We start from the raw sequence: 19,618 nt of genomic DNA, 5'->3' as shown, positions 1-19,618 counted from the left end.
GGGGCTGGAGTTCCTCCAGGGGTTTTTGTCAGCAAGGACCGAGGGATGCTCAGGAGGCAGGGCCAGCAGCTGGCTGGGAGGGGGGAGCAGTGGCCAGGGATGTTCAACCTCAAGCCTTGCCCCTGGCCTTGCACCCTGAATCCCTCTCCACACACAGGCTGGGTGAAGGGGTGAACTGGAGACACCTTGTTTTGCCTGGAGAAATGACATTTTGACACCAAGAGCAGGCAGAGATCAGCCAGAGCCTTAGGCTCCTTCCTCCACTGTGCTGAATGCAGAATGAGCCTGGCATGGGGGGGCAGCTGCTTTGCATCCCCTGCTTGCCCTGGGGCACCCCCATATCTTTGGGGGGGGTGCTCCCACAGAGAGTGACTGTAGGCACAGCAAAAAGAAACACAGTCAGGAGCCAGCACTTTCCTGAGGGAAAATCAGAGCAAAGAGAAGGCCAAGCAATGCACATTTTAAAGGGAGATGCTCAGAAAAATCTTGATGTGAATATCAAAAATATAAAATAAAAGCACACAAAATGTGAATATATACAATATTAATGTGAAAGTATAAATATCTAAAATACACAAATAATAAAATATTAATGTACCAGAATATTAATATATTAAAATATTAGAGTATTAAAATATTGAAACACTGCGTGTTACAGCAATTATGTTGCATGCCAACACACAATTAAAAGTCAAAATTGCCATCTCCCAGCCAAGGCTCAGGCTGTGAAGCACTGTCCCCATGGATGCAGCGGGTGGGAAGGGGACATCCCCCATCCCTGACACAGCCCTGAACCAGCAGCCACACGTTGCACAAGCCTGGGCTCTCCCTGGCAGCCTTTATCTCCTCCAAGGGCTTGGCTTTTCAGGGCGTTGTCACCGGGGCTGAGGAAGGAGATGGGAAAGGGAAGTGCTGGTGAAGAGCCCTCACAGGTCACAGGTCTCTTGCTCCTGCCACTGAGCAGCACTGAGACCCAGGAGCAGGGTCCTGTCCCTCCTCAGGGCTGGCACATCTTTCCAGAGCTGCTCTGAGCTGTGTTGGTGCTCCATTTCCACCCCTACAAATGAGTATAGGCAATACAAGTTTGCTTTTATCTGTTTTCTGTGCATATATCTTTATAATCTATTGAGTGTGCTTCTGGTTTTCACTTGCCACGGTGCTAAAATGAGCATTTTGCTTCTTCTCACTGGTATTCCAGTTTTACATTGCTGGTTTGGAGATGCTGAGGTCCTTCAGTATTATACTGAAGGAGGTTGGAGAAAAAAGATTATAAAAACAAAAAAAAAAAACCACACCAAAAAAAAAAAAACCCCAAACAAACAACAGAAAAAAAAATAAGGGGTTTTTGAGCAGCAGAATGCCTGGATCAGCTTTGGGTCACCCAGGGAGTGCAGGATGCAGGTGGTTTATGGCATTGCTGTCGTCCCTGGCTTGTATCTGGGGTTTTTCATCCAAAAAGGGGACAAAGCTTAGCTCTCCCAACCCCTCTTTTTTTCCTGTTGCAGCTTCAGGTGTCTAAATCTGTTGGCAGAACATGGGGGGAAGCGGTCCAGTATCCCACCATCATTTTTTTTATAAGTGGGGCTTTTCCTGGCAAGAAAGTAATGAATGAGTTTTAAGCATGACCATAAATGCAATGTTTCACAACGTCATTTGCAGAATACGTTTATTTTAGGTGCCCTCCACCCTTTCCACCATCTCCCTCCAGTTTATTTTAACAATGCTGTAATTTTCTATTATAAAATGGGATTTTTCTGTTTAACTCCATGTCGTCTGCTCAGCATTTGTCTCTCTCTGTGTGTGTGTGTGTGTGTGTGTGCATGCACTGGTGACATTTGTCACCATCAGATGCTATTTTTAAGCCTGTTATTATTGAGGACCCCACCCTTGGCTTGGGGAGGGGAAGGGGGGAGCGCAGGGGGAGGGAGAGGAGGGAGGGGAAGGAAGGAAAACATCAGCCTCAGCACACTTCCAGCCTCTGGCCATCAACCTCCCCGGGGGCATGGGAACCATAAGGTCATTTCTCAAACTCGCTGAGCTCCAGAGCTGTCAAACCACCCTGCGAGTTTAAAAAATGCAAATGTATGCAAATGAATGGGCTGTTTCTCTCCCTCTCCCCCCTCACCCCCAGTTTAAATGACATGAATCACCTTCAATTTTGCCAGCATCCTGTAAAGTTATCGGCTTGCCTAAACGCTGCAGTTAACAGAACCACATCTCAGGAGGACCGGGGTGGGGGGATAAGAAAGGAAAAGTAGCTAATTTCCACCAAAACCCCATAATTTTTAATATATTTTATACATATAAATTATATGTAACCATATATATAATCACACACCCCAATCCCCCAATTCTAATTTTTCTTGCTGTTGAGTGAATAATCCACTAATTAGGGAGAATGAAGCTCAGTGTCCAGAAAAAACCCTCTGTAAAAACATTTCTCAGGGTACTCTAGTATTCTGCTGTTCTGATTTTTGGCACTTAGGGTGATCTGGCAGTGAAAGATCAAAATAGGAAGACACGTTTCTTCATGCGAGGAGCTCCTTTAACACTCAGGCTCCTTCCAAAAAAAAAAAAAAAAACCAGTAGATGATAAAAACAGCAATAGAAATTTAATTGCTCATGCTTATTATTCGGGATACAAAGCCCTAGAAAGGAAGCTGTCTTTTCCTCCCTGGCTCAGGGGTTATTTATTATCTTACACTCCACTTGGAGAAGGTATTGGATTTACTGTCATTTATCGGCGATTTTCAAGGAGGATTTGATACGGAGCTGGTCGGGATCGCAGAGGAGCGTTGCTGGTTAACATGGTTAAGCGCAGCACACTGTAATGAATCAATTTGTTTCAGACAACAGATGTAATTAGCGTGGAGGTAATGGGCACACTGCGGGATGCGGGGCTGGAGCACCCTCCCTCCACTGAAAATGTTGGTAGCTGGAGCTGGGTGTAATTCCTGGTTCCTCTCCCCAGCTCTGGGCATGGGGAGGTGGCTGGAGAGGGCTTCCCATGGTTGGGGCTGCCCTCCAGCCCCTGTGAAGCTTCACTGACCAGGGACAGCTGTCCCCCATCCCTGTTGCTCCCAGCAGGCCTGTGGTCCATCACCTCCCTCTGGGTTGCACCATCCTCCTGAGACCTTCACTCTCTGGCTCCCACACACCCGTTTTTGGCAGCGCTGGTTAGGTGTGGGGGAGATGCCTGCAAGGTCTCCCTGGGGTGGGAGGAAAAGGGGTGAAGCGTTCCTTTTACCACGGGAGCGTTTCCTGCAGAGTCTGATCCCCTCTACGGGCTCCCCAGGCTTCCCAAGGGTTGCTGTCTTGCTGGCCAAGGTGAAGCCCAGGTTTTCATGGACAGCCTCCATCAGACCAGGCTCTTTCCATCCCCGAGGCAGCTGGGAGGGTGGGAGCCAGCTGAAGTGAACCAGGTCCCCACTGGTGGTTTGAAGGAGGTTTGGAATCAGCGCAGCCAGAAACCGAGCAGGGAAGGACACCCAGGACGTGGCAGCGGATCCCGGGAGAGATGCAGAGGTGGGATGGTGTGGAATTGGGAACCTGACAGAGCTGCAGAGGGCGACATTGGGAACCTGCCTGATGGTGTCAGCCTTGCAAAAGGAATGGAGTGGGGCTGCAGTTGTGCTTTCATGTGCCCTGAGTTCTCCTGGAGATGAACTGCTCTGTCCCTCGGCAGCGAACCAAGTGTCTACCTGCACCAGGTAAAGGTGACACTGCAGGAACACATGCTCTGTGTCCTGGGGGTTTCCAAGGGTTAGTGTATTCAAAGTTATTCTGTCTGTTTGATGTATTCTGTCTGTGAGGGGATTAATGTATTCGTCACCTGCTGGAGGAAATCGCTTTCCTTTCCTGGGATTTCTCATGTGGAAGGGCTGCTGGAGCCGTGTGAAAGAGGAAACATCTTACAGATTAAAAAAAAAAAAAAAATCGGGTTTTCCTCTTGGGTGTGGGCTTTTTGCTTCCGAGTTTCCTTTGAAGCTAAAGCTGCTCTAGCCGGGGAAGATGTTTGCCAGATGCACAGGGCATTTTGATACCCTGCTGACAAGTCCAAGCAGGATTTGGAATGGAGAAAGCTCAGCTCATGGGAAGAGATAGCAGACAACAATCTGTGTCTGGCCAGCTCCTTGATACCTGGTTGTCTTCCTCTGAGCGTTTAGGTACACACTGTGACACAAATCCTTGCTTTCCTCCCCATTCCCAGATCCCTCAGGGAGACATTCCTACATGGCTTGTCCCTGTGTGAGGTGACATGTCATAGCTTCCAGGCATGAAGTAGCAGGACTGAAGATGCATAAAGATCACTCTCCTGCTGCAGCAGGAAGCCATGACCCTCTTATCTGGGATGTCCAGTTGTACCAGTCCCAAAAACAATCACGTAGATGAGATGGGCACTCCCTGGCTTGTCTGGTTTAAGCAGTGTAGGTGCTGGCTCTTGGCAGTGTGAAGCAATACAGCATCCCACTTTACCCACATAGCTCCTGGCTCACAAATCCAACATGTGCCTGGAACAATGTTGGCTCCAGGAGGATGTGGAAGAAATGTGATGGGGAGGGAGTCATTGCACAAGGCTGCTGGGGGACAGGTGTGAAACAGAAGAGGGAGCTTGTGGTGATTTTGAAAAGGTGAGTAGGGTGGGAATTGAGAAGGATGAGGACAAAGAAGGAGGTGAAGAGATGTGGAGGGAAGCAGAGGTTCAGCTACAGAGGATCTGGAAGGAGCTGAAGGTGGCCAAGGGACACGCTTAGTGCAAGCAGGTGGTGAGGACAGGTGAGGTAGAGGAGGGAAGGCAGCATCGTTTTGGCATTATTGACCGGGAATCCCCAGCTAACACTCTGCTGTCTGTGCTTTGTCCTAGGGCACTAAATGAGAATATGGCCAATGGCATTGAAGATCTTATCGGGATCCCATTCCCGAACCACAGCACTGAGGTCCTGTGTGGTTTAAACGAGCAGAGGCATGACGGGCTCCTCTGCGATGTCATCCTCATCGTCCAGGACCAGGAGTACCGCACCCACCGCTCCGTCCTGGCTGCCTGCAGCAAGTACTTCAAAAAACTCTTCACTACCGGCACTTTAACAGACCAGCCCTATGTTTACGAGATTGACTTTGTCAAGCCTGAAGCACTTTCTGCTATCCTCGAGTTTGCCTACACCTCAACCCTCACCATCACCACCTCAAACGTCAAGCACATCCTCAGCGCTGCCAAGATGCTGGAGATCCAGAGCATCATCAACGTATGCCTTGAAATCATGGAGCCCGACAGAGAGGCCGAGGAGGAAGATGACAAAGAGGACGACGATGATGATGAAGACGAAGATGAAGATGAGGAGGAAGAGGAGGAGGAGGAAGTGGAAGATTTTGTCAATCAGGAGAACCTAACTGATGTACAAGAAGTAAGCTGCCACCAAAGCCCTTCTGAGTCCGATCTTACCGAAGAAGCTTACACAGAAGCACCTAAAGATTTTCCAAATCACTTCCCAGCCAGTAACTCCTCTGGACACTTGGGCATGATAAGAGACTTCTCCATTGAGTCCTTGCTGAGTGAAAACTTGTACCCTAAGGCAAACATCCCAGAAAGGAGGCCAGTTCTATCTCCTTTCGCCCCCAGCTTCTTCCCCCATCTGTGGAATGGCGACTTTAACTCCTTCTCCCAGCTTGAAGAGCCGCAAGTAGACAATGGCCCTTTGGATTTGGTGATCAAAAAGAGGAAGATCAAGGAAGAGGAGGAGAAGGAAGACCTGCCTCTGCCTCCGCCTCCTTTCCCTAATGACTTCTTCAAGGACATGTTTGCCAACACCCCAGCAGCTCCCTTAGGGCATATTAAGGCAGAGACTGACTATAGCGCTTACCTCAATTTCTTAAGTGCTACCCAGTTTGGAGGAGTTTTTCCCCCATGGCCCCTGGAGGAAGAGAGGAAAATGAAGCCCAAGGCATCCCAGCAGTGTCCCATCTGTAACAAAGTCATCATGGGAGCCGGCAAGCTGCCCAGGCACATGAGGACCCACACGGGGGAGAAGCCCTATATGTGCAATATCTGTGAAGTTCGCTTTACCAGGTGTGTTGGTCCCCTCTGCTGTGTGTGGGGAGTGGGCTGGTGGCTGGAAGGGCCACATCACAATACATTACTGATTTCTCAGCTACACATCAGGGTTTTTTTCCCCCCCAAACAAAAACAGGGAAGAAAGCAGGGCATGATCTCTATCCCTTCAGGAAAAAAAAAAAAAAAAAGGAGAAAGGGAGGGTGGAGGAAGAAAATGAACCTACTGATTTTTGTGGGTTGTGGATGACATCCACAACTCACTGGATCCATCCCCTCGCTGGACAAAAGCTTAAATAAGTAACGGGATATTTTCAACCCCACCATAGTTCACCACAGTGGGACCGGAGTGAGCTGGAAAACAGATGGTCAAACAGCCAAGGAGGCTTCATCTCTAATGTGCTGAGAGATGCATGGAGCTGGGAGGGCCATTTAGCCACAGGATGTAATTAGTTTGGGTTTGCACATTTTGGCATCAGTGTAGACCACAACCAAATTGCACATGTTTGGACATGACAGTATCTGGGCTTTCTGGGGCTGGAGCAGCCCTAATTATTATGTGTTAGTAGGGCAGCTGGGGTCTCGGTCTCTTCTCCGAAGTTACAAATGACAGGACAAGGGGAAACATCCTCAAGCTTCACCAGAGGAGGTTTAGATTGGATATTGGGAAAATTTCTTCATGTAGAGCACTGTAACAGCCTGCCCAGGGCAGTGGTGGAGTCCCCATCCCTGGAGGGATTTAAAAGCTGTGTAGATGTGGCACCTGGGGACATGTTTTGGTGGACTTGGCAGTGCTGAGGGAAAAACTGGACTCATAGAATCATAGAATGGTTTGGGTTGGAAAGGACTTTTAGAGTTCATCCAGTGTCACCCCCTGCCATGGGCAGGGACAGCTTCCCCTATCCCAGGTTGCTTCAACCACTGTCCAACCTGGCCTTGGACACTGCCAGGGATGGGGCAGCCACAGCTACTCTTGCCAAGTTGTATTTAGCTGTGCAGATCTAATGTCCCAGGCTGCAACTGTGCTCTGCAAAGCTGGGCAAATTTAATCGGTGAGCAGAGACAAATAGATTCCTGGACCTGCTCTTGCTGAGTATAATTAATATCTAATGAGAACAATCTTTACCATAATAATAAAGCTTTCTGACAAGAGCATGGTATTTCAGCTCCTGGCTGCATGAGAGAGAGAGAGCCCTATTAAGCTAGGGTGAGAAAACCAGAGGAAAATAATCTTCACAGTAGGCAGAGGCGAGCTCCTGACAATGGCCGGACACCTGGGGTGCTCCTGCATTCAGCCTGTCTTTTCTTCTCCTGTCCCTATGATAATACTCGAATGGAAGATATGCAGATGATGAGAATTTGACCTGAAAATAAATTTCCATGCTCCCCTCCATCAACGCAGCAGACGCTGTATTATAATGCAGGGAGCATCGTGCCTCGGGCGGGCATGTTCGACATGAGCCAGCTCACCCTGGTATTTGCAGGGGAGAGGCCACTGCATGGTGATCATTCCTGCCTGCAGGAATTTGGGTCTGGCTCCTGCTGGTGCTGCATCCCCAGGTTAGCACTGGGCTGTTGTCTCTGCAGCGTGGGTTCAGCCCTGTGAGCGTGGTGGCATCTGGGACTGGAGGGACGCCTGGGCAGCCCCATCCTGTGGTCCCTGTCACTCCCTTGTGTGTGCTGCTGTGGGTGCTAATTGCTGATGAGGAAATGGCCTGGCTAGATCCATCACTGACAACTTCCCTGTAACAGGAATAATAGAGCTGAGCCCTCCCAGAGGGCTCCCTGAAACCTTTACAAAGTCCCAACGGCAAGGGCAGTGTTGTTCACTTAGTTTGGGGAAACTGAGGCACAGAGAGATGCTGATACTGACCCCTAATCCAGATGGGCTGTGTCAGCATGGTGGAAGTTAAACACTCCACACAGAGCTGCTCTAGCATGATCCATTACTAATGTAGGACTAAACCCATTGGTTTTGACATCCCCCATGTGCTCAGCAGCGTCTCAGTACAGGGCACAGGGGTAGGGGGACTTTATCCAAGGAAAAAAATCACAAAGCTGGGGCTGCTCAACAGTGCAGTCCCCCAGCATCACTGATGAAAACTGTTCTTGTGGGTCACCCTGTGCAGAGCTGAAGGGTGCTGAAGGGTCTTTTCCTTCTTTAACACCCTGAGCAAAGTGGATATCTTGAAATACTGATTTGTTTTTAAATGTGTTCAGAAGGAGTTTGAATAGCATGCAGCTTATTGGTTTTGTTTGGGTTGGGGTGTTTTCAACTGTTCTCATCATTACTCTGATGTGAGAGCTCTCTTTCAGGAGAAAGTGTATTTTTAAGCAAAGTGGACTGATTGAGATGTAGAAAGAGATTTCTACCGGGATTTCCTCAGTGCTGCCACTTGCATTATTTGTTTTGCTCTCAGGGGGGAGTCCCATGCTTCATGAAAGCTTTGTACTTGTACCCACGGTGCCTTCACTGGGGAGATGCAAGCTCATATGGTCTCTCTTGGGGTCCCCTGGGAGTGAAGGTGCAGGGAAGCAGAGGTTCCCAAATGGAATTTCAGTATGAATCAGTCCTTTGCCTTATTTCTGCAGTTAAGAAACTGTGGAGGAGAAAATCTACTGGGGAAATAGAGAAGATATATTTTCCTGGGTGAGGAGTGCCCCAACCTCCCCATCAGATCCTTTCCCCTTCACATCAGTGGGATCTTGCATCGCCGGGCAAGGACCCCACATGCACCTGGATCTGCCACTCCTGCTGCCCAGGGACATCTGATCGCTGGAAGCAGGACTTCATTTAATAGCTCATTAATTATTTTTTCCTTAAACAAAGGCTGCTCAGCTTCTAGTCTGCTGTTCTACCCTGCCAGAACACTGGAGAAAGCTGCAAATATTTCAGCTTTTCCACCAAGACAACCCCAGAGTACTCAAGGAGATACTGTTCCAGCCGGAAAGGTTAACATTATTTGTTCCTATTATTTGTGTTGTGACAGCTCACAGAGCCCTAATCGCTCTCCTAATGCAATTGCATTAAGGTTATTCACACACACGGAGCGTGGGTCTCCGTCAGAGCGAGCCTCCAGCCCAGCTCCCAGCTCACAAACCCAGAGTTGCCTGTGCCACATTCTCCCTGGGGTGCTTCACCACAGAGCACCTCGCCCCCCCAGCCCCTGAGAGGCTCCAGGCAGAGCCACAAACCTCCCTTGCATTCCCCGGAGATGCTGCCGGGGCAGGGAGGATTGGGTTTCTCCCCGTCTGCTGCCGGAGATGGGTAATAGCCCGAAAAGAGCTTTGCCTGTATTTACATTATACAGTCCTGGCACGCGGCGTGTTTATTAGGAAAAGCGATCCTGCTAGGTTAAACATTACATATAGGGGTTTAAATTAAATTACAGGTGGGGCCGGCAGCTCTGCTTTTTATTAACATTTCCCACCGCTTTGCAGCACGAGCCCCCGCGCTCACCCGCGCACGGCTTCGCCGCGATTCTCCGTTCAGGGAGGAATTCTCCCTGCTGCTGCTGCTTTGTCTGCTGCTGAGCGCTGATTCCAGCCCCTCCAGGGGAAATGCACCCTTGTGAGAACACTGGGGTAGCACCACCTCTAAAAATGCCAGAATGGGAAGTTGCCCTGAGCTTGGCACAGGTCCTGAGAGATGCCTTTTTTGGTGTCTCCCTAAAAAAATCTGTAGGTGCAGGGCCAGGCTGGGATCAGTCTCCCAAGGGCAATTAAGCATCGTCTGGTGAAGAAGTGACTCTCCTGCTAGGGATACTCCTTTGCATCCTTGATCCTGAGGGACTGGTGTGCAGGGATGCCCAGCCCAGGGCTGCATTCCTCACGGTATGGCCAACGCCTTTGTGCTGCTGGGCATGTCACCAAAAACTGTTTCAATATGCACACGGGCTGGGTGGCAAAAACTAGTTCAAAGGCAGCACCTTGCAAGTTTAGAGAGCTTGACCTGCCTGAAGAAACAAATGTTAGTGTGGTTTTTATGTTACATAAATTAAAACATTGTAATATATACTTAATATGATGTAATTTAAAATATGATTATATTTTAAAACAATAATAAATTGTATATTCTTTACTGTTTATATTAAAATACACAGTACAGTTTTATATGGCATATCTGTAATATATAATATATATTTTATATTTAATAATTACATTACTCCACATGTTCTGCATTATTTTTAGCCTCAATACTAGCATGTTGGAGGGTTCATACTGAAATAATTTTGGAAAACAATGTAAATTTTCCCACTTTGCTCTTTACTTGAACTTCACTGGTGCAACCTAGGAAGCAGTGTTCAGCTCAGCTGAGCCATAGTCAGCTTCACTTTCTATAATCATATGCTTTACCTGTGATTTTGGTTTTTTTGCTTTTTTGGCTGCGAAAGGAAACATTCATTTACTGGGGGAAAAAGTAGTGGTTGGATCGCCAGCATGGAAAAATATTCTTGCTTTTAGACGTTCCCCTTAAAAAATACATACATATATATTTGTAAATAAGTGCCATTGGGATGGATATTATGCTATTCCGTGGCTGGATTTAAAAAACTTCTCCAGACTGTGTGGGAGGCTGGCCTTGAGGACCCTGGCAGGGAAGTACAGAGTGCCTGGCTGCTGCACCTCTGGCAGCATCACCCTCTGTGATGCTCCTGCTCCATAAGAAAGCTCCTGAGACACCATGTGGTCAGTGCAAGAATAAAAGGAGAGGATAATCGGCTCCAAGAGGGGCTGAATTTAAGTGGTATTGTCCCACGTTGCCAGGCTCTCGAATCCCAACTAATTTCCTTATTCGCAGGCTGGAATAGGGCTGTACTTATTTAATAATCCCAGATTTAGTTATATATAGATATATTCCCATATTTAGATACTTGCTCTTTACAAATACATGGAAGGAGGTTGTAAGGCTGGTGGGGGCCGGGCTCTTCTCCCAGAGAACAAGGGACAGAACAAGAGGGAACGGGCTGAAGTTGTGCCAGGGGAACTTGAGCTTGGAAAATCAGGAAAAATTTCTTCACTGAAAGGGTTGTCCATCCCTGGCACAGCTGCCCAGGGCAGCAGTGAAATCCCCATCCCTGGAGGGATTTAAAAGCCGTGTGGATGTGGCACTTGGGGACGCAGGTTAGTGGTGGCCTTGGCTGGGGGAGTGATTGGACTTGATGATCTTAGGTCTTCTCCAGCCTTAACGATTCTGTGGGTTTTTGGTTTATTCCAGGGGTTTTTTCCCTCCAATTTAAGCTGTTTTGAACTCTCTGGGATGGGCTGCAAACTCCTGACATGGGAGGGCTCTGTGTGTGATGTTTTGGTGCCCAGGAAAGAGAAGGCGAATGCAAACATCAGCCTGCAAGACCATCCATACACTGGGAGAGGCCCCAGGATGAGCTCCCCACCTTCCCATCACCTCCTCCCCTGATCCCAAGAGCAATCCCAACCACCCTGCCCCCGGCCCACACCATCTGACCAAGCGCCTTTTCTTTTGCAGGCAGGACAAGCTCAAAATCCACATGCGGAAGCACACGGGGGAGCGGCCCTACCTTTGCATCCACTGCAATGCCAAGTTCGTGCACAACTACGACCTGAAGAACCACATGCGCATCCACACGGGCATCCGGCCCTACCAGTGCGAGTTCTGCTACAAGAGCTTCACCCGCTCCGACCACCTGCACCGCCACATCAAGCGCCAGAGCTGCCGCATTGCGCGGCCCCGGCGCGGCCGCAAGCCGGCAGCGTGGCGGGCGGCCGGCCTGCTCTTCACCCCCGGGGGCCCGCCTGTAGAGAACAGCTTTGTGATGCCACCCACGCTGGAGGAGATGAGCGGCCACCTCAGCAGCACGGCCATGTGCCTTCCCGGCCCCAGCCCCAAACACTTCCTGAGCGGGGCCAAGACCCCCTTCAGCCTGCAGGAGCTGGAGAGCCAAATTGAAGAAACCCAGATGAAGCTCTTCAGGCGGGCCCAGATGGACATGGAGAGGAACGCGGGCATCTTCGCCTTCGCCCTGGGCCACAATGAAAACCTCGCTGCCCAACCTTTCTTCCCTCTCCCTGACCCTTGGAGCACAGGCTTCAGTGGCTTGGCAGGGCTTGGCCACGTGGCTCCCATCTCAGAGGCCAGCAACTAAACCTGCGCCTGGTCCCACCATGCCTCTGCTCCCATCCCAACAAGGCGGCTGGCTCCCCCGGGGCTCCCACCTGCCCTTCTGCATCATCAGGTTCCCGAGAAGCTCTTCATCCCCTCACTGCCATGGCCTGCCATGGGGCTTGGGGCACGGGGCCATCCCTGGGGCGAGCAGGGGATGGGCAGGTGCCGTGCCCCATGGCCACCGGCACTTCAGACTCAGCACTTGGCTTTGGGGCCGTCGGGCACTCACTGTCCCATCCCACCACTCATGGCTCTGTCTGGGAAGGCCAGGCCAGGACTGCTGCTCTCTTCAACACTCCCAAAAATGTCACTTGCCTTAGTCCAGGGCTCGGCCATCACCATGAGATGGCTTTTCTGTGGGAACTGTTACCCACTTCCCACCGACAGAGCTCAGTGGACACTGACAAGCCGTCCAGACTTGGGTTTGTTATGTTGCATTCCTTGGCCCTTTTGGTCAAAAGGACTTTCCTGTTTTCTTTCTGGTTTTGTTTTCTTTTCCTTTTAATTAATTCCTATGTCTGGCAACAATATTTGTTCTACAAGGGATAAAAGGGAGGTCTAGCAGCTTTGATGGGAGAGGGAGGATCCTGGCCACTGCCTTTCTCAGCAGTATATCAGATTTACAGGGCTGGTGAAAGCCCTGATCTGCAGCATGAGTTGGGACCCTAAAAACATTAAAAAAAAAAAAAAAAAAAAAAAAAAAGGAGATAGAAAAACACCCAGCGCAAAGCTGGGTGGAAAAGGGGGATTTTACTTATTTTGGTTCTTTACCTATTTCAAAGTTTCAAAAGGAGAACCAAAGCCTATTTTGAGTATTTTAACTTCAGTTGCTTGAAAAGGTGAAGGAAAAGTTTTGGAAGAATCAGAAATGTTTCGATACTGAGCTTTTATTAAACCCTTGCTTTGAAAAAATGAACCACGTGGGAATTTTGAAATGAAAAACTGGTTTCAAACCAAAGAGTCAGAATTCGCTGCCGCTGACCATTCTGAAATGTCTGGGGTTCTGTCCTTAATTCCCTCAAATTCCTATGTGATAGTGATGAGAAAAATTTACAAAACACTCGCGTGTCCCCAAATCTGCAGTGCTGATGGGAAACAATTGGGTGTGCAAATATCCCTGCTGCTTGTCTCACGGGATCTTTGTGGAAAAGAAGTTCACTAAAGGTGTCTTGATGGTGATGTCATCTACTTGCAAGCAAGTAGAAATGCTGTTTTTCACTGTTCATTGGTTCAAAAGAGAAGGTGGTGACATATGGGTCCTCCAAGCCAAAGGTTGCACACGGTGGCCAACAGGTTTGGGGTGACTCCTCAGCATCTCTGCAGACCCCATCTTGGCCACCCCATCTGGTAATTGTTTTGGGGCAAAAAAAGTGGCAGATTGGCTGGAATAGCCCTATCCACCTCCTTCAGCCCCAAATCCATGAGCTACTCTGAAGGATAAAGGCTTTTGGTGGCCATCTGCCTCTTGTGGCTCCTCCTAGATGAGCCTTGGAGGCAGACGTGGTGGGACCTCAGTTCCACCACTGGCTGAGGTGGGCTGCAGTGGTTGTTTTACATGGAACCAACACTTGGAAATGTAAATATTACAAATTAGGGCTTTTTATTTCTCTTTTTACTGTGACCTTTCAATGTCAGCAAAAGAGAAGGGAATGTGAGAACCGCGGGTTCATGAGTTTTTTGGTTTTTCCATCAGTGACGCGGTGGCTGGATGAGAATCTGCCCACCAGAGGCAAGGAGGGGGACACAGGGAGTCAAGGGTTCCACAGCCCCCAGGAGGGTGTGAGGGACTTCTGCACTGAGACCACCCGTAGCAGAATGATCCCAAAGAACTGCCCAACACTTGGCTTCCTCCTCCAAAAAGAAATCATAAGGACTCCACGTGCAACGAAAGTCAATGGAGAGGAAAAAAAAGGAAGAAGAAAAAGAAATCTTCTTAGAACTGCATCAAACTTTTTCTTTTTAATCCACATCAACTCCTTACACAAGCGACATTTTGCAGATGATTGGTTCCTTCAGGTGTTTTTTTTGTCTACGATTCGGAGTCATTGTAAAATATCCAAAGATGCTGAGTACTGTATGATCTGCAAGGACTTGAAGCAAGGTGTTTTTTCTGTCTCGGTTTGTTTGTTAGGTCAGTTGGGTTCTTTTTTTTTTTTTCCTATATGTCTAAGTGGGGATAAAACTTTGCAATTTTTCTATTTATAACTATTTTTATGTGATTGCTTTATGTACAAAACAATGGAAAAAAAATCAAAAAAGTAGTGAGGAACACACACATACACAAACAGATTTGCCTTAGTTACTCACGGGACAATCACCCTTAACTTTGATTGATGCTAAAAAGCGGATGGAAAAAAAGAGACTAGGTCGTTTTATGTATTTATTAAACTGTATTAATTGATGCTTTTAAATTATTAGCAGGACTTGATTCTCTTGCCTGTGGCCATGGTGAGAAGGCAAAGCCGCTGCAGTTGCTGAGCTGCCAGCGCAGCCATCCATGTGGCTTCAGCTCTGTGGATGTTTGCCTGACACCTTTTGGAAAGGCAGAATAATCACTTACTAATTAAGCATTGAGCTGGTACGGGCTCCAGCCCGAGGGGCTGTTGGCGTTGTGATGCTGATGATGATTATGGAGTTAAGGTTGATTTTCCCGCGTTGGCACTGGGTTGGGTAGGGCTGGAGGGAGCTGAGTGCTGGCAGTGATCATGTTTTGGGGTGTAGAGGGATGATTAGAGAAAACCCTGTTTCTTACCATTTTGATGTTGTGTGGTGAGTCCAGGCCACAGGTATCCATGTGGGAGCCCAGCTAAGCGTGAAGGTGCCTTCCTGGGGATCTGCTCCCGTTTCCTAACCAGGATGGGTGTAATGAGCACCAAACCTCAGGCTGGAAGGACACAGGTTCTGTCCCAGCTCATGGTGTGGTGGCTTCTTGTTCATCTCACCTTGGCTCCTACGTCCTGGCTGCAGCAGGGGCAGTGTGGACAGCAGGGGAGGGGGGATTCTGCCCCTCTGCCCCGCTCAGGTGAGACCCCACCTGCAGAGCTGCCCCAGCCCTGGGGAACAACAGCACAAGGACCTGGAGCTGCTGCAGCCAGTCCTGAGGAGGCCACCGAGATGCTCCAGGGCTGGAGCCCCTCTGCTCTGCAGCCAGCCTGGGACAGCTGGGGGTGTTCAGCTGCACAAGAGAAGGCTCCAGGGAGAGCTCAGAGCCCCTGGCAGGGCCTAAAGGTGGTTTAGGAGAAAGATGGGGGCAAACATTTTAGCAGGGCCTGTTGTGATAGAAGAAAAGGAGGTGTTTTAAACTGAGATAAGATTCAGTCTAGATGGAAGGAAGAAATTTTTTACAATGAGGGTGGTGAAAACACTGGAACAAGTTGCCCAAACAGGTGGTGACTGCCCCATCCCTGGGAGTGTCCAAGGCCAGGTTGGATGGGGCTTGGAGCAACCTGGGATAGTGGAAGGTGTCCCTGCCCAGAGCAAGGGGATGGAACTGGATGACCCTTAAAGGTCCCTTCTAACCCAAACCTTTTGATGATTCTTTAAACACAACTGACACGAACATGAGCCCTGTAATTCATGTGGCCGCTCAAGAATTGCTTTGTTGTTTTTGAATGAGGTGCAAAAGCCTGGGAAATAAGCTCCAGGTAGGAATGGTGGGACTTGTCCCACATTGTTCAGCCATTTGGAAGTGAAGTAAACAGGCACCCTGTGCCTATTGGGACACCTGTGTGTTGTCCTGCAACCTGGCACAGGATTTCCAGCCTTCCTCTGAAGCCATCTTGGCTCTGGAGGGAGGCAAGTATTGATGGAGGGTGATTCACCCCACCTACGCTGGACCTCCCAGGGGTGGGATGAATCACCTTTGGGCACCTCTCTGCTACCTACCAGCGTGCTGTGCTTTCCCATAGCTCAGTGAGATAAGGTTAACCACTGGGAGGGATGTTCCCACCACCACTGCTCCCTCCTCTCTGCTCAGCTCATGGGACAGTCCCTGGAAAAACCTTTCCCAAGAGGATGGGATGCTGGCGCAGCCTGGAGACCCGGGTCAGGCAGCTTGATTTCTTCCCAGTCCGTTTCCACTGGGAATGCAATATGGGAAATAAAGGTCCAAGTCCATCCTCCCAAACCTGGGGACCAGGGATTCAGGCTCATAGGTCATACACCCTGCTGTAATCCCAGTAAAACATCCCAAGTTTTTACAGCCACAGGTTATTTTCCTTTCTTCACTCTTTGGAGAAGGACTCCACAGCATCAGGTGCTTGGGCAGCGGTCCAGATCTGCAAGCAGAGTCCAGAAATGTGACTTGGGAACAAAGAAATACCATTCCCCCTCCCAGGGCAGGTGGTCAGTTGTTGAGCAGCTCCTCTGTGGTTGGAGCCTGCAGGACCACAGCAGGGTAGGCCATAAGCTGTGTGTTCCTGAGCACAAAGAAACCCCACAAATGAAAATTGTGTGAATGACTTTTTAGCTATTTAAATACATTTATAATTTTTTTTTCAGGTCTTCTGGCTTTTAACCCCATTTTATGCTCACATTCTGGTTTGCTTATAATGCCAGAACAACAACAACAAGAGATAGATTTGCAAGGGGAGGGTGAAAAAAAAAAATCTGAAAACCGCTCGGAGGAGCTGTGCATTAATCAGACACATGGGAATCACGGGAAGAAACCAGCTTCAGTAAATGCTTGTTAGCAACAACATATGGCTACATGCTTGCTCCTGAACAGCCGCTGTTACCTGCTGGAGCATCCAGGCTGCGGAGGGGGAACGGCACCGGGGCGATGCTGCGCACGCAGCGTTTGCTTGGACCAGGTGTTGCTGCCAAAGGAGCATCTCCTGGCACGAGTGGCAGGGAGCTGGATGGGCAAACCCTTCCCCTGGGCTTGAAGCCCTTTGCTGAGCATTGCAAGAGCCTCTTCCTGCAGTTGTGCAGAAGGAAATTGCATACAGAAAAAAATATTCGTGTTTTTAAAAAGGGGAGAAAGAGCCTGCAGGTTGGCAAGTGACAAGCTTTTCCATTTCCATTTCCAGTCACCTGCAGGAAGAAAAAAAAAGGGAATAATTTTGCAAAATACAGCCTGAAATGTTTTAGACTTGAATGTGTCAGCAGGACTCCTGGTGGCACCAGTGAGGCTGCAAATGCTGCCCAGTCTCTGCTCTGCTCTGCTCGTGCTCTGCCCGCAGCCCCCTGGGGCCTGCTATGCTCCCCATCCTTTTCTATCTGTTTTGGGGGTGATTAGTGCTTTATTTACAGTCTCAGGGCTCTGAAAATGGAATATTGTGTGGTTGCAGATGAAACTTTTAAGGTAAGAGAGTAAATGAAGCCAGACCCCAACCATCTCATTTTGAGAAAATGCTGGTTTTGGCAGCAGGTTACCCGTGGGTTTTTAAGATCTGCCACTGCCTTTTGGTGCCTCTGACTCTATGCACCTGAGTTTCTTTCCAAGCCAAAACCAAGAAGGGAAGAACTGAGAAAAATCCCTTCTTGTGGAAGATAACACCCCATATAGTCCGAGCCCGAGTGAACTCATCCCCATCCCGCCTCCCAACCCCACCTCTGGGATTTCCAGCAGAGGGAGAGGAAATACCTGTGGCCTGGAAACACCTTTTTTTCCCCCCGTGTTTTCCTATGTTGAACCAATGTTTTACATGACTTGCACTATTTGCTGTAGGGCAGGACACTGTTTAGGTTTCTTTGTTCCAGTCTCTTGTTTGGTTGCGACTCCTCTTGGCGGTCCTGTACACGTACCTGCTGCACATCTTACACCCCTGGAGAAAATAAACTGTTACCTGAAGCAGTGAGTCTGTCCTGTGTCCTTCACGCTGCTCTGGGTCTGGGGAATTCAGATTTCGGCATCAGATTAGTGGTTGGACTTGTGATCTCGGGGGTCTTTTCCAACCTAAATGATGCTGCGATCAAACGATGGTGAGCGGGGGTGATGGAGCATTTTGTGGTGGCCCTCCAGGGTGACCCTTCACGTGGCATCTGGGCTGTCACCACAAGGGTGCAGGGGCTGAGAAGCAGCCTCTGGTGATGCCCGAATGAAATCGTGTGTGTGGGGGGGGAGGTCAAATAAATGCTATATATGTAGAGTAGAATCGTTCGGGTGTTGTTTTCCCCCATTTCGGCACATCGGCTTGCTCAGCTCCCTGCACACCCGAACTTGGGCTGCCCTCGTGTGGTGGCCCGGAGGCAGCTCTGCACCGGAGCCGCGCTGGGGACAGCAGAGGGCTGGGACCCACATCTGGAGCTGTTTTGGGGGTCTCGGTTGCACCAGGACATGCAGGACCCTCCATCACCTCCTGTCGCACCCAGCCACGTCTGCTTGCCAGGAAGAGGAAATACAAACGTCATGTCCAGAGGGAGTTTAATGGTTGGACTTGATGATTTTAAGGGTATTTTCCAACCTAAGTGATTTTATGATCTAAGAATTTTTTACACCTTAATTAACCTCAACCAAGAAATAAGGCCAGTGAGGCTGGGAACGTGCCAAATTGTCGGTGGCCTCATTTCTGAATGAGAATTCTGATTTTTAGGGAATTTTTCCTGAAGGGTAAGCCAGGACAGGACTCTGTGATGCCCAATGTGACCTCAGCTGATGCTTCCCACTTCCCCTCATGGTACCATTAATAATTTGATCAGTTTGGGCAAGTAGGGGTTTCAAATGTAAATCTTAAGCAATTTATATAAAGCTCATTTCCTTAGGAACTGAGACTAAAAACTGTATGTGCCAATACCGAGGAAGAAGCCAAACAGCAGAGTTGAGCTACAACCCCCCAAGTTTCATTTTATTTATTTCTGTCTGCAGAGATGACACTGACTGAGATGTCACAAATCCGATTGGGCTTCCTAATAGTTCATGCAGTGCCTTGAGCCTCAGGGGTCATCTCAAATTCAGGAAGCCAATTTGCAGGCAGGAGATGCAAAGCCAGACCAGGCAAGGGCTGAGGTTTTAAGGACTGACCCTGTCAGCTAAAACCTTCCTCTGCTCTTGGGTAACCTCTGGCAAATCCTGATAGGGATGTCTGTAATCCTGCCTGTTTTTAAGGTGTAGCTGTTAACTCCGTTTCCATAGTGAACAGGACAGGGTTGTCTCAGTGGGACCAACTTCTGCAATGTGAGCTGGAGTTCTGCATCGTTGGGGGAAATATTTCAGGCTTCACCTTTGAGTTCTCAGAAATAGGGTTCTCATTTAGGCAGCTTTTAGGATATGTTTCTGGAGGTCTTGATGATATATTCATTGAAAAAATCGGTTGGAAATACAAAGTCTTCACAACTTTTCTGAGACATGGTCCTTGAATCTGAAGCGAAGGTGAGCAGGGATTTGCTCTGGGTGCTGCTGCAGGGGTGTGAGCCAGGCTGTGACACCCCAAAATTTAAACACAGGAGCTGAATGAGAAAAGTGAGGAGTGAACAGAAGCTCTGTGGGA

The 19,618-nt window shown here is 49.0% G+C and overlaps 1 protein-coding gene across 7 annotated transcripts in view; it reads left to right on the top strand.

The window, feature by feature from the left end:
- Window positions 1–12,889, top strand: part of ZBTB7C (zinc finger and BTB domain containing 7C) — a 150,329-nt gene extending 137,440 nt beyond the window's left edge. For 6 of the 7 annotated variants that reach the window (XM_042028839.1, XM_042028841.1, XM_042028842.1 and 3 more), the window contains 2 exons: window positions 4,865–6,064; window positions 11,532–12,889. In XM_042028839.1, the coding sequence (XP_041884773.1) occupies window positions 4,865–6,064; window positions 11,532–12,168 (1,837 nt within the window). In that variant the 3' untranslated portion in view covers window positions 12,169–12,889. Of the gene's footprint in view, window positions 1–3,233; window positions 3,711–4,864; window positions 6,065–11,531 lie in introns of those variants that run through there. The other variant, XM_042028838.1, reaches the window with a different exon arrangement.
- Window positions 12,890–19,618: the final 6,729 nt, after the last annotated feature.

The sequence above is a fragment of the Corvus kubaryi genome, unplaced genomic scaffold (genome assembly GCF_017639235.1).
Source record: "Corvus kubaryi isolate FWS band 111438036 unplaced genomic scaffold, C.kubaryi_AGA036_p1.0 37308, whole genome shotgun sequence".
Classification (NCBI taxonomy): Eukaryota; Metazoa; Chordata; class Aves; order Passeriformes; family Corvidae; genus Corvus; species Corvus kubaryi.
The sequence above is the reverse complement of the archived record's forward strand: the minus strand, read 5'-3'. Positions and strand labels throughout refer to the sequence as shown.